The sequence below is a fragment of the Chiloscyllium plagiosum genome, unplaced genomic scaffold (assembly GCF_037043375.1).
Source record: "Chiloscyllium plagiosum isolate Xiang-an unplaced genomic scaffold, Cpla_swu_hap1 HiC_scaffold_2, whole genome shotgun sequence".
Classification (NCBI taxonomy): domain Eukaryota; kingdom Metazoa; phylum Chordata; class Chondrichthyes; order Orectolobiformes; family Hemiscylliidae; genus Chiloscyllium; species Chiloscyllium plagiosum.
Window position 1 is genome coordinate 136,757,761 of NW_028270140.1, and position 13,146 is coordinate 136,770,906.

At 40.5% G+C, this 13,146-nt stretch overlaps 1 protein-coding gene across 2 annotated transcripts in view; it reads right to left on the reverse strand.

Annotated features, from left to right (window-relative positions):
- Positions 1 to 1,656: 1,656 nt before the first annotated feature.
- The window catches only part of neil3 (nei-like DNA glycosylase 3), a 43,785-nt gene continuing 32,295 nt past the window's right edge, over positions 1,657 to 13,146 (reverse strand). Inside the window, exons 9-10 of one of the 2 annotated variants that reach the window (XM_043704855.2) lie at positions 10,238 to 10,409; positions 1,657 to 2,188 (exon numbers count right to left, since the gene is read on the reverse strand). In XM_043704855.2, the coding sequence (XP_043560790.2) occupies positions 2,006 to 2,188; positions 10,238 to 10,409 (355 nt within the window). In that variant the 3' untranslated portion in view covers positions 1,657 to 2,005. The remainder of the gene's footprint in view (positions 2,189 to 10,237; positions 10,410 to 13,146) is intronic. The other variant, XM_087973765.1, reaches the window with a different exon arrangement.

The window sequence follows — 13,146 nt, forward strand, 5'->3', positions numbered from 1 at the left end:
CGCAGTACATACTTTATTAATAAACTATAAATTAAGCTTATGAATGGGATAATGACTGATTTAATCAAGTAACAAAAATCCTATACATCCTAGAGGGTGAAGCTAAGTCAATACAATTATAACTAATTTTGAGAAGAATAAATCACCACTCAAATCTTACTATTAAAAATAACTGGGTTGGGTTTGCAGAGAACATAGCAAGACAGTTTTGACAGAATAAATGCAACAATCTTCCCTTGGACAGAGGTTTAATTGTTTTGCTGGTGGATAAACTATATTCAGAATTACTGTTTGTATACCGATATCCCAACCAAATTTCTTAGAATTCTTTCACAGGACCAGAGGATTCTTTGGCACTTGGAGTCATACAGTCCAACCTCAGTCCTTCTCGTCCACATCAATCAGATATCCGAAACTGATCTGGTCTCATTTGACAGCATTTGGCCCCTATCCCTCAAAGCACTTCCTATTCATATACCCACCTAGATGTCTTTTAAATGTTGTAATCGTGTACCTGCCTCCGACTTCCTCTGGCAGCTTGTTCCAGAAATGCACCACCCTCTGTATGAAGTAATTTTTAAGTCTTTCCTTTCTCACCTTAAACCTATGCCCTCTAGTTTTTGACTCCTCCAACCTAGGGAAGAGGACCTTAGCTTTACACTCTATGTCCCTCATAATTTTATAAACCTCTATAAGGACACCCAAAGTTTCTGGTGCTCCAGGGATAAAATGCCCCTGTCTATTCAGCCTCTCCCTATAAATCAAACCCTCCAGTCCCGGCAATATCCTTATCAATTTTTTTGCACCCTCTCAAGTTTAACAACATCCTTCATAGAGCAGAGTGATCAGATTTGTATGTAATATTCTAAAAGTGGTCGCACCAATGTGCAGCTGCAACTCGTATACTCAATGCACTAACCAATGAAGGCAAGCATGCCAAATATCTTCTTTATCACCCTGTCTACCTGCAATTTCACTTTCAAGGAACTGTGCACCTGCATCCCTAAATGTCTTGTTCTGCAATACTCCCCAGGGACCTACCAATAAGTGTACAAGTCCTGCCCCAGTTGCTTTACCAAAATGCATCACCTCACATTTATCTAAGTTAAACTCCATCTGGCACTCCTCAGCCCATTGACCCATTTGATCAAGGTCCTATCGTACTCGGAGATAATCTTCACTATCCACACTACCTATTTTGGTGTCATCTGCAAACCTTACTAACAATGCCTCTGATAGTCAGATCCAGATCATTTATATAAATGACAAAAAGCAGTGCAACCAGCACCGAACCTTGAGGCACAGTGCTGGTCACAGGCCTCCAGTCCAAAAAGCAGCCCTCTACTACCCCTCTCGGTCTCCTAACTTCAAGCCAATTTTGTATCCAATTGCCGAGCTCCCTCAGATCTTATGTGATTTAACCTTGCTAACCAGTCTACTATGCGGACCCTTGAATGCTTTGTTGAAGTCCGTGTAGACAATGTCTACCTTTCTGCTTTCATCAATCTTCTTTGTCACCTCTTCAAAAATCTGAAATCTACAGACCTTATTGAGGTACATAATCCTTGGATTAAGTCAGAATCTGAAATTTCAGTTGAGGAAATTCACATTCTTTTGCTTATTACACCTTTAATAACCTATAAAATCAAGTGTGTTTAAAAACAGATTCTCCAATTTATTAATCTTTATTACAAAGATACACAGAAAAAGCCAGGTGACAAGGAGGATCTCATCATTTACTGAAACATATTACAGAATGATACAGAGATAAAATAAAGAAAAAAAGACATTACTTAAAAATACTAATTTTGAAAAATTCACTTGACATGGTCAGCGCTAAGGGAAAAGTTAGGAATGATGGGAGGAATAAATATAATCTTGATTCAAAATAAAGATTTCAGAAACAGTTATACATTTTTATAAACACTTAAAATTGTAATTCTAAGATTTCTTCATTTTCCAGTCCTATTCCAAAAATGCTTGCCTCAGCAATACTAGTGGAGTTTCAGCTGTCTGGCATGATCTTGATGCTTGATCCATTCTCTGCCCATTGAAAGAAATTACACTGTTTTCCTATTCCTTGTGAGCACACATAAAAGTTACGTCCGTTATTGGGGCCAAGTTTCAGCACTGTCCTCATGATGCATCGCTTTCCATGTTTGCAGAATGGAAAATGTAAATCAGCCCACTATGAAATACAAAGTAGAGTTAATTCTCAAGAATTTGCACATAATTGTTTACTTCAAGTTTACAAAATCAGTTTCAAATACTTCAAGTGCTTACTGCATTTCTTTCCACATTGCAGTACAGAAAATGAACATAATTGTATGACATAAGTGAATATTTGTGAAGTGTTTGCAATTTTCAGCAAAACAATGATGACCTTTTCATCAAAGATGAAATCTCAAGTGATATGTAAAGCTTACAATATTTGCTGTTTACATTTAACAATAATACCCAGGATCCAAACGCTCGCTGACTTACAATAGTACTATGTCCAACAAAACATCTTTTTAAAAGAATCATCCCTACTTTCAATTTATAGAACGGTTACAGCACAATTATACCTCATTCAATCTCTCACATCCCTTCTGGCACTCCAGAACAACAATTCGCTTTATCAACCCCACCTAAGTCTTATCCCCATTGTTCTGAAAAGATCTCTCTTTGGGTAATTGTTGAAGTTATAATTGAATCACCACACTCTCAGGTGGTACAGTGTGGAGCCTAACCACTCAATACTGTTACAATCCCGGTGGGACTGAACCACAAAACAATTTAATCATATTTACTAAAGGACCCCAACAGAAGAAATTACCACAAGATTCCAATTACTTCAGTACTGCTGAAAATAAAGGCATTTTGTCAAAGCCTTTCACATACTGGAAGCTTTGTAATTAATGCACAGAGACTTGTTCTTTGTCTTCAAACAACATGTGCACACACTGCCTTGATTTCAACTCTGATTCATTTCTCAGAATCAACCTGCCTGGTTTAAAATTCAGACAAATCTTAGCAATTAACTGTCAGTCATCATTTAATTGTTGTATTTTCTAATGATAATGCCTCTACCTATCAGAGTCCACTTACCAACCAATCAGCGCTCTCGACTTACACTGTAGAAACATTGTTTTCTCTTTACTTTGGTATATCTTGTAAATTCCTTGAGTGTAAAAAGCTTCCACAAAATGTGTTTTTATTCAGCATTCCACTTCCTGGTAACTTACCTTAATACCAATCAGAACCATGCAAATTAAACATGAAATAACAGCAAAGTATAAAAGACAAAATTTCACTTCAAATAGCCTATACAACAAAGATGCATCTTAAACGACCTACATTACTGGTTATTCAAAAAGTATCACTGCATACAATTGCACAATAGCTGTCCAACTCAATTCAGCTCCCAATTCACATTCACAGGCAGATGCATTCCATGTGAAGTCCTTGACATGATTAGCACTGACATGGCACATTACTATCCGGCCTTCTCTTAGTCAGATCATGAGAGTCTTGATGGAATAGCCTTCCAGCATTACCTTTCAACCAACCCTAAGATTTTATCATGGTTAACCCACTTAACCTGCACATCGCTGCACACTATGGGGCAATTTTTAACATAGCCAATCTACTTAACTTGCCCATCTTTGGACTGTGGGAAGAAAACCCACACTGACAGAGAGAATGTACAAACTCCACACAGACAGTTAGCCAAATTGAACCCATCGTCCCTGGTGCTATGAGGCAACAGTGCTAACAGTGTGCCCACCCGCCTTTAGCTCGCTTATACATCGTTTCCCCAAATGGAGATCCTGAAGTTCAATTTTCCTTCTTGCCAAATAGAAAATCGATCTTTTTGTGGTATTTTGCTGGTTGCTTCTCACACAAACTCCTTGTTCCACTTTATGTCTGCCAGTCACTTTCACCATCCAGCTCTCCTACCTGTGGCTTTCACTATGGTCTGATCTATTTCTGATCTTAATTTCTTTGCTGTTGTGCAATTTCTCAGTCAAACATCACCAGATTACATATACTAGTATTTCATGCTATCCAAGAAAATTGAAATCGATTCGTTCGCAATTGCTGCAAACTCGTAAAGGTCCTTTTCACACATGCTAAAAAACTATTACAGACTCTACAGACATTTTAAAGAAATCTCCAATACTAATCTGGTAATGTTTCTGCATCAAAAATCATCACTCCACATAACAGACTATTCTTCCCCTTGTCACTTAAGGTAGGCTCGCCAATTACTCGGCCTTGCACTCCCTTGTCAGGTCCACATCTCCCCACCAGACAACCCTTCCCTCCCGGTACCTTCCCCTGCTACAGCGGGAATTGCAAAATCTGTGCCCACACCACCCCCCTCATCTCCTTCCAAGGTCCCAAAGGAGCCTTCCACATCCATCAGAGTTTTACCTGCACTTCCACACATCATTTACTGTATCTGTTGCTCCCGATGCGGTCTCCTCTACATTGGGGAGACAGGATGACTCCCCAGAGCGCTTCAGAGAACATTTCCGGGACACTCGCACCAACCAACTCCACCACCCTGTGGCCGAACACTTCAACTGCCCCTCCCACTCTGCCGAGGACATGCAGGTCCTGGGCCTCTTCCATCGTCACTCCCTAACCACCTGACGCCCAGAGGAAGAATGCCTCATCTTCCGCCTCGGGACCCTCCAACCCCACGGCATCAATGTGGATTTCACCAATTTCCTCATTCGTCCTCCCCCCACCTTACCCCAGTTCCAAACTTCCAACTTGGTATCGCCCTCATGACCTGTCCTACTTCTCCATCTTCCTTCCCACCTATCCGGTCCACCCTCCTCTCAAACCTATCACCATTACCCCCACTTCCAGCTACCTATCACATTCTCAGCTACCTCCCCACCAGCCACATCTCCCTCCTGTTTATCTCTCCACTCCCAAGGCTCCCAGCCTCATTCCTAATGAAGGGCTTTTACCTGAAATGTTGATTTTCCTGCTTCTTGGATGCTGCCTGACCTGCTGTGATTTTCCAGCACCACATTCTTGACTCTAATCTCCAGCATCTGAAGTCTTCACTTTCGCCTTGCAACCAATGAGAACAGTCCTCTTGGACAAGGTTTCCAGTCAGCTGCGGGATTGGGATTAGAAGTGGGTAGGCCCAAAGTTTTGCATTGCTGGCTACAGTGCGAGTTTAGTATTAAATTCTGACCCTGAGCGAATTTCAGAGTCTTTTTTGGAATCAAAACAGCCAATTAGTTGCAAATGGCAGGTAGCCAGTTGAGGAAAACAGGGCCATATGCTGCACCCACTAAAATTTACAGTTAGCACACAAGGTTTGCACCTCAGACCAAAACCCAGTAACTGCATCATGGTTCCCTCATGGTAGGAATGCTGGTGGGGAGGGGAGGGGTTTTGCATTTAATTTCAGGAAGGGCAGTATGTCCCTTCTGTGGAGGAGTTTCTATATTTTCCCAGTATCTTGGTCAATGCTTATTTTTCAGTCAGAATCACAAAACAAAATCTGATAACTATCACACTGCTGTTTGTGTAATGTGGTATGCCATTTGGCTGCCAAATTTTCTACTTTAGTGACTATGTATTAAAAATACTTAACTGCTGTAAAGTGTTTTGAGACCTTCGATGGCAGTGATAGATATACACATTAAAAAAATGCAAGACTTTCTTGCATTTACAAAATTCTGTATGACTGTCATATGTACATACTGGTTTTCTTCTTAAATGCACAACTGAACAAGTGATGATTAATTCAGTCCTGGATTATCATTCCTAAAGATTTCCTACAAGGTTAAACTGACTGGTCTGTAGGCACTGACTTTTAAACTCAGCCTCCATTACCAACACAGAAACATTTGAAATTCTCCAGTTCCTCTTGCACCTCTCCCTGTTGTCATTAACTTCTCCAAACTTCATGATCCACACCATGCCAAATCTGGCCTCTTGCATGTCCTTCGTGTCCAGTGTTCCAGCACTGCTAGTCATTTCTTCAACTATCAAGGCATTAAGCTCTCAAGTTTTCTACTCACACCTCTCTACCTCCATTTCTTCCTTAGGATGTTTCTTAAAATCTACCACATTAACCAAGTCAACTGTCTTAGTATCTGTCTTTTGAGGCTGAATGAAAAACATTTGCTTGATTATTATCTGTCAAGTACCTTGGGATGTTTGACTATGTTAAAGTTGCTGTATAACTGCAAGCTGCTGATATTGTGGTATTTACAAAGGAGACAGTGAATATGATCAGAACTCACCTGCAGGAAAGTTGTGAATTTGCTGTCCCGATGTAATTAATCTCTACATATTAATAATTGCTCCATAGTACAGAACTTAAATATTGTTAGAAGGAGATAAGAAGTTGAAACTCTTCATCTCACCCTTTTAGGGATTAAGATGCCAGAAACAGACATGAAAAGGGAACACACTGGTTTATACAGCATGAGAAGAAGGTGCTGACTGGTTGGTCCATCATTAGCATGGATGTGCTGCAAGACCAGTTAGCTAGCAATCTTTGGTTTCAGATCAATGAGGTAGACTCTGATTGTTCAAGGTGTTATCAAGGATATGCAGCAGAGATTGGCAAAATCCAATGTTGGTTGCTATTTCATTTTGCCTACATAAAACAGGGCCCTGTGTATTAATATATGTAGCTTCCAGCATGCACAAATGAATCACACTGCGAGCTTAACTATTGATTTTAAGTTGGTTCCCAGTGTAACTCTCAACACAGTCCTGATTATTTAATAAATGATTTCCAATAGGAGAATCACATCTAATTATGGGCATACCTTTGAAGTTTGCCAGATTAGGGTGGTTGAGCACAATCTATATATTGCCCACAATGATTAGTCAATGGGACCTGCTGTTTGGTATGGTTTGCCAATTGGAACATACTGCTTGCATACTGGCATCACATGTACAAACTCCACACAAGCAGTCGCCCAAGGCTGGAATCGAACCTGGGACCCTGGTGCTGTGAAGCAGCAGTGCTAACCATTGAGCCACCGTGCCACCCATAGTATTTGCAAGCCTCAGAAAAGAATGCCATAATTTAAGATGATTCTGCTTTTGGACATCTTTATTAAATAATACCAAAAGAGAAAATGCTGATAAATCTCAGCAGGTCTGGTAGCATCTGTAAGGAGAGAAAAGAGCTGACGTTTCGAGTCTAATGACCCTTTGTCAAAGCTGAGATTTTCCAGCATTTTCTCCTTTGGTCTCTTTTGGTTTCAGATTTGAGCATCCGCAGTAATTTGCTTTTATTAAATAATAGATTGCTCTAAGAGTCACACTGGAAACAAATTTAAAATCATCAAAACACTTCTCAGAGCTGCTGAGTTGCTCTAGCGTACTCCATTTTGTTTCAGAGTTACAGTTCTTTGTGATTACCTCTTCATCATATTGACAGATAACTCGCTATATCACGCTGCCAATTATGATCCTCATGTTGTCTAAATTGGTGTAACTGTTTTTTAATCTACTTCTTGCATCCCAATCTTGATGAATGCAATTCAAAAACCTTCTCATCTCTTGTTTTGCAGATAATTATTTTAATTGATCATTTTCTGTATAACATGGCTGATGCAAACAAGTCTATTTCTATAGCAGTTTTCTAGATGTGTAAAATATATTCAGATCTACATAATTAAAATTATAATCTTCAGTTAATTAGCAAAATCTTTTTGATTTGCAAACATATTATACAAATGATGTGTAACTGAGCTGAACAAATGTAATTAAATTATAAATAGTAGAAACACTGTTCTACACAATTTACTGTAACATATTACTCAATTATATCCATTACCTAGTACAGATAGCAATTATTGCAATTTCAAAGTAATTTTGAATAGTTCAATCAACAGTCTAGCTACAGTGCCACTGAGGTTTAAAGCAAATTCTGTATTAATTCATTTGCAATGGGATATAAGTCATAGTAAGTCTTGAATACTGTGGTTATTCACCTTCAGGTTTTTGAATGGTGTTGAAGTGCCCTCTGGAGGCTATTTAGTGTAATGGTACATAATCATGAGAGGTATCAAAGTGAATTAAATTGAGATTACACTAAACTTAGGTTGTGACATTGCAATATTGGACTTTTTAAAAATGAAATCTGTTGTTAATTACTGTCGGACATCGATAAAACTGACTTCAGGTTCACAGATTCTTTTTGCCATATTTAGCTGAAATAATAAAAATGTTCAATGAAAATCATAAACTGCTCATGTTCAAATGACTATTGTGTTTTAATTACCACAGAATTTTTCCTAAATTGATAATGTCACACAGTGTAACCTGGTATCTTTGATTGTCTCAGAATTGATGGTCTGTAGGATTCAAGCAGTTTCTTAAAAAAAAAATCTCTTTTCTTTTCACTATTCAAAGTTTCCTGTGCACTTGTCTGCAGTTCCAGCTGTGAATCCTGATACAGAACTGACAACTTCGGCTTTGGGACTGGAAAGCCAACCAGCAGATCTAAAGTTGGTATATATTCAGCTGCAATAATCACCTCAGCAACCTTGGCAGTGCTGACCTTAGTGAAGCTGTTGATATGAAAATCTGTACCACTTGTTTAAATGAGGCCTGTCCCGCTAAATAGAGTCAAAGAGATGAACAGCACGGAAACAGACCCTTCGGTCCAACCCGTCCATGCCGACCAAATATCCCAACCCAGTCTAGTCCCACCTGCCAGCACCCGGCCCATATCCCTCCAAACCCTTCATATTCATATACCCAACCAAATGCCTCTTAAATGTTGCAATTGTACCAGCCTCCACCACAGCTCATTCCATACACGTACCACCCTCTGCGTGAAAAAGTTGCCCCTAACATCTCTTTTATATCTTTCCCCTCTCACCCTAAACCTATGCTCTCTAGTTCTGGACTCCCCAACCCCAGGGAAGAGACTATGTCTATTTATCCTATCCATGCCCCTCATAATTTTGTAAACCTCTATAAGGTCACCCCTCAGCCTCCAACGCTCCAAGGAAAACAGCCCCAGCCTGTTATGACTCTCCCTATAGCTCAAATCCGCCAACCCTGGCAACATCTTTGTAAATCTTTTCTGAACCCTTTCAAGTTTCACAACATCTTTCCAAAAGGAAGGAGACCAGAACTGCACACAATGTTCCAACAGTGGCCTAACCAATGTCCTGTACAGCCGCAACATGACCTCCCAACTCCTGTACTCAATACTCTGACCAATAAAGGAAAGCATACCAAACGCCTTCTTCACTATCCTATCTACCTGCTACTTCACTTTTAAGGAGCTATGAACCTGCACTCCAAGGTCTCTTTGTTCAGCAACACTCCCTAGGATCTTACCATTAAGTGTACAAGTCCTGCTAAGATTTGCTTTCCCAAAATACAGCACCTCGCATTTATCTGAATTAAACTCCATCTGCCACTTCTCAGCCCATTGGCCCATCTGGTCCAGATCCTGTTGTAATCGGAGGTAACCCTCTTCGCTGTCCACTACACCTCCAATTTTGGTGTCATCTGCAAACTTACTAACTGTACCTCTTATGCTCGCATCCAAATCATTTATGTAAATGACAAAAAGTAGAGGGCCCAGCACCGATCCTTGTGGCACTCGACTGCTCACAGGCCTCCAGTCTGAAAAATAACCCTCCATCACCATCCTCTGTCTTCTACCTTTGAACCAGTTCGGTATCCAAATGGCTAGTTTTCCCTGTATTCCATGAGATCTAACCTTGCTAATCAGTCTCCCATGGGGAACCTTGTCGAACGCCTTACTGAAGTCCAAATTGATCACATCTACTGCTCTGCCCTCATCAATCTTTTTTGTTACTTCAAAAAACTCAATTAAGTTTGAGAGACATGATTCCCCATGCACAAAGCCATGTTGACTATCCCGAATCAGTCCTTGCCTTTCCAAATACATGTAGATCCTGTCCCTCGGGATTCCCTCCAACAAGTTGCCCACCACCGAATAGAGTGGATACTTATTTCAACACCAGCTCTGAAGTAGAGGGGCTGTTTCTGTCACTGTGGCGAGTATTCTGGCATCATTCTTTGATCAATAGCAGGTTCAGTAATCACTAAGATTGGGAGATTGTGAGGCAACAAATAGAGGTAACAAGGAGGAGCTAAAAAAATTGGATAATATTATGGCAGCTTTTAGAAGTATATTTGGGGCTTCAATCATTCTGGAAGAACGTCACGTCAAGGATTTCAGACAGACTACTCTAAAGTATAGCAACACACTCACTTGAAAGTAGTCACACTGGGATTCTCGAGGAAGGGAGCACACATAGAACTGCCTCCCTTTGTTCTCTCCTTCTTTCTTGACCAACCTCAATGTGCAGGGACGACTGTGCTTTTTGCAACGTGGAGTTTCAGGATTTACAACTGCAGGATCATCATTCATAATAACAGCACTCCTGTGAACACATGATTTTCTTTTATTGATCTAACGGCATACTTTTATCAAAATCCTACAATAAAGCTGCCTTTTGTGCAATTTCAGGCATCAGTGCTTGTTGGACAACCAGATTGCAGGCTGAAGCTTGATAAATATCACCATTTTGCAGTAAGAAGTTACTGACCTTCAAAATAATTATAAATGATACACCATTTTAGAATTATTTACTCTATGACGTTAGCTTGCCATTCAGATTCACTCAGGGGTTATGGTAAAGAAAACAAATGCATGGTATTTTTCAAACCCTGACATTCAAACTACTTTATGACAGTCATTTTTCTCCTGTCTGTTAAACTATTTCAATTTTAACTGCAGGTAAATCTCTGACATTTCAGCAAGCTTTATCCACATCTCTGCTACTGAAACCATATTGCTTGTAGATTGAAGGAAGGCATATAATTCACCAGTGACACAAAATTGCAAAGCCTTCAATAAACGAGAGCCAAATCATATTGAAGTGTGACCAGTCCTCATATGACATCCACATATACTTCGAGGTAGCAATAAGAACCTGGAATTCATTAAGATCTTTGCATAAAAACAATTGCAGGCAGGAGAAGGCCTTTAGCCCATCTAGGTAAAAAAAGGACTGCAGATGTTGGAAACCAGAGTCTAGAGTGGTGCTGGAAAAGTATAGCAGGTCACGCAGCATCCAAGGAGCACGAATATCGAAGTTTCAGGCAAAAACACTTCATCAGGAATAGAGCCTGATGAAAGGCTTTTACCCAAAACGTCGATTTTTCGGCTTTAGCCCATCTAGGCCAACTGGTCAGAGCATTCCATTGGTATATTTCTAAATACCTATCTGTGTACTACTATGTTGTTGGCTAACAATCATTTACCAATCAATATTAATACATTCACATCTATCTCATGATCCTGAAACTCATAATAGCCTATTGGATGAATGTTTCCCTGAAATCTAGGTAGATAAAATCCACTGCCTCTTCCATCAATATCAACTGGATCTGTTAAGATTAGATTAGATTACATTACATTACTTACAGTGTGGAAACAGGCCCTTCGGCCCAACAAGTCCACACCGACCCTCCGAAAAGCAACCCACCCAGACCCATTCCCCTATATTTACCCCTTTACCTAACACTACAGGCAATTTAGCATGGCCAATTCACCTAACCTGCACATGTGGGAGGAAACCAGAGCACCCGGAGGAAACCCACACAGACACAGGGAAAATGTGCAAACTCCACACAGACAGTTGCCTGAGGCAGGAATTCAACCTGGGTCTCTGGCACCATGAGGCAGCAGTGCTAACCTCTATGCCACCGTGCCATCCACAAAGCATTAGCTCCACAAAGTGACCCGTAAATCTTTTGAGCATGACACCTGAATGCTAAAACAATGGCACGTGTCTCAGTTTAGGTCAAGAAACTCCTTTGTATTAATCCCTCTTATTACTAACCAAGGGATAGTAAGAATAACAATAGAACTTCAACTGGGGCTCGTCTAACAGCAGTTACAGACCAAACCCAAACCTAGGTCCGGCATAGTCACAGCAAGAGTCACTGATCAGTTCAATTTGAGTTAAAGTTACTCGACACCAGGGTAGTTCGAGGATATTACCCAAGTGCTGCATTTTGGATGAGGCGCTATCAGTTGTAATCGACTAGGCTAGTCGCTTCTCATCACTATTCCAAAAACAGGAATTCTCATTTCCTGGCCCATGTGACATCATTGCACAACCGAAAGCAAAAGTCGATTCACACTTTTACTCACAAAGTTTTGGAAACCCAAGGTTGTGATATAATTTCAATCTCTTTCCATTTGAACTAAGCAGCATTTCGCAATAACCCGCTCAGACATGCAGTTTGGATTCTGCCAAGGCCACTTAGCTCCTGACCTCATTACAGCCTTGGTCCAAACATGAACAAAAGGAGTTGATTTCCAGAGGTAGGTGAGAAACATTGTCCTTGACATCAAGGCCACACTTGACCAAATGTGGCATTAAAAAGCTCCAGCAAAACTAAGATCAATAGGAATCGGGAGTAAACCCTCTCTGGTTCAAGTCAAACTTGGCACAAAGGAAAATGGTTACAGTTGTTGGAGACCAGTCAAATCAGCTCCAAATCATCTCTACAGGTAGGATCACTGGATCCCCAACTATCAACATTTAGGGGTTAGCACTGATCAGGAACTGAATTGGACGAGTCATATAAATACTGTGGCTCCAAGATCAGGTCAGAAGCCACAAATCTTGCAGTGTATAACTTACCTCCTGGCTGCCGAAAGATTGTCGAACATTTACAAGGCATAAGCTAGGAGAATGATGGAATACTCTTTGTCTGGATGAATGCAGTTCCAACAACAATCAAGAAACTTAACACCATCCAGCACAAAACAGTCTGCGTTAATTGCACCACATCTACAAACATTTTTACTCCCTCCGCCACTGATGGTCAGTAGCAGCAGTGCGTATTATCCACAAAATGCTCTGCCAAAATTCTCTAAGACTCGTTGGACAGAATATTCCAAACTCAAGAATACTATCATCTAGATGTCAGGACAGCAGCTACATGAGATCACCACCACGTTCAAGTTCCCCTCCGAGCGATTTGTCATTCTTGTTTGGAAATATATTGCCGTCCCTTCATTGCCCCGGTTCCAATCCTGGAACTCCCTTCCTAATGCAAATGGACTGCAGCAGTTTTAAAAAGCTGCTCCTTAATAGCAACCTC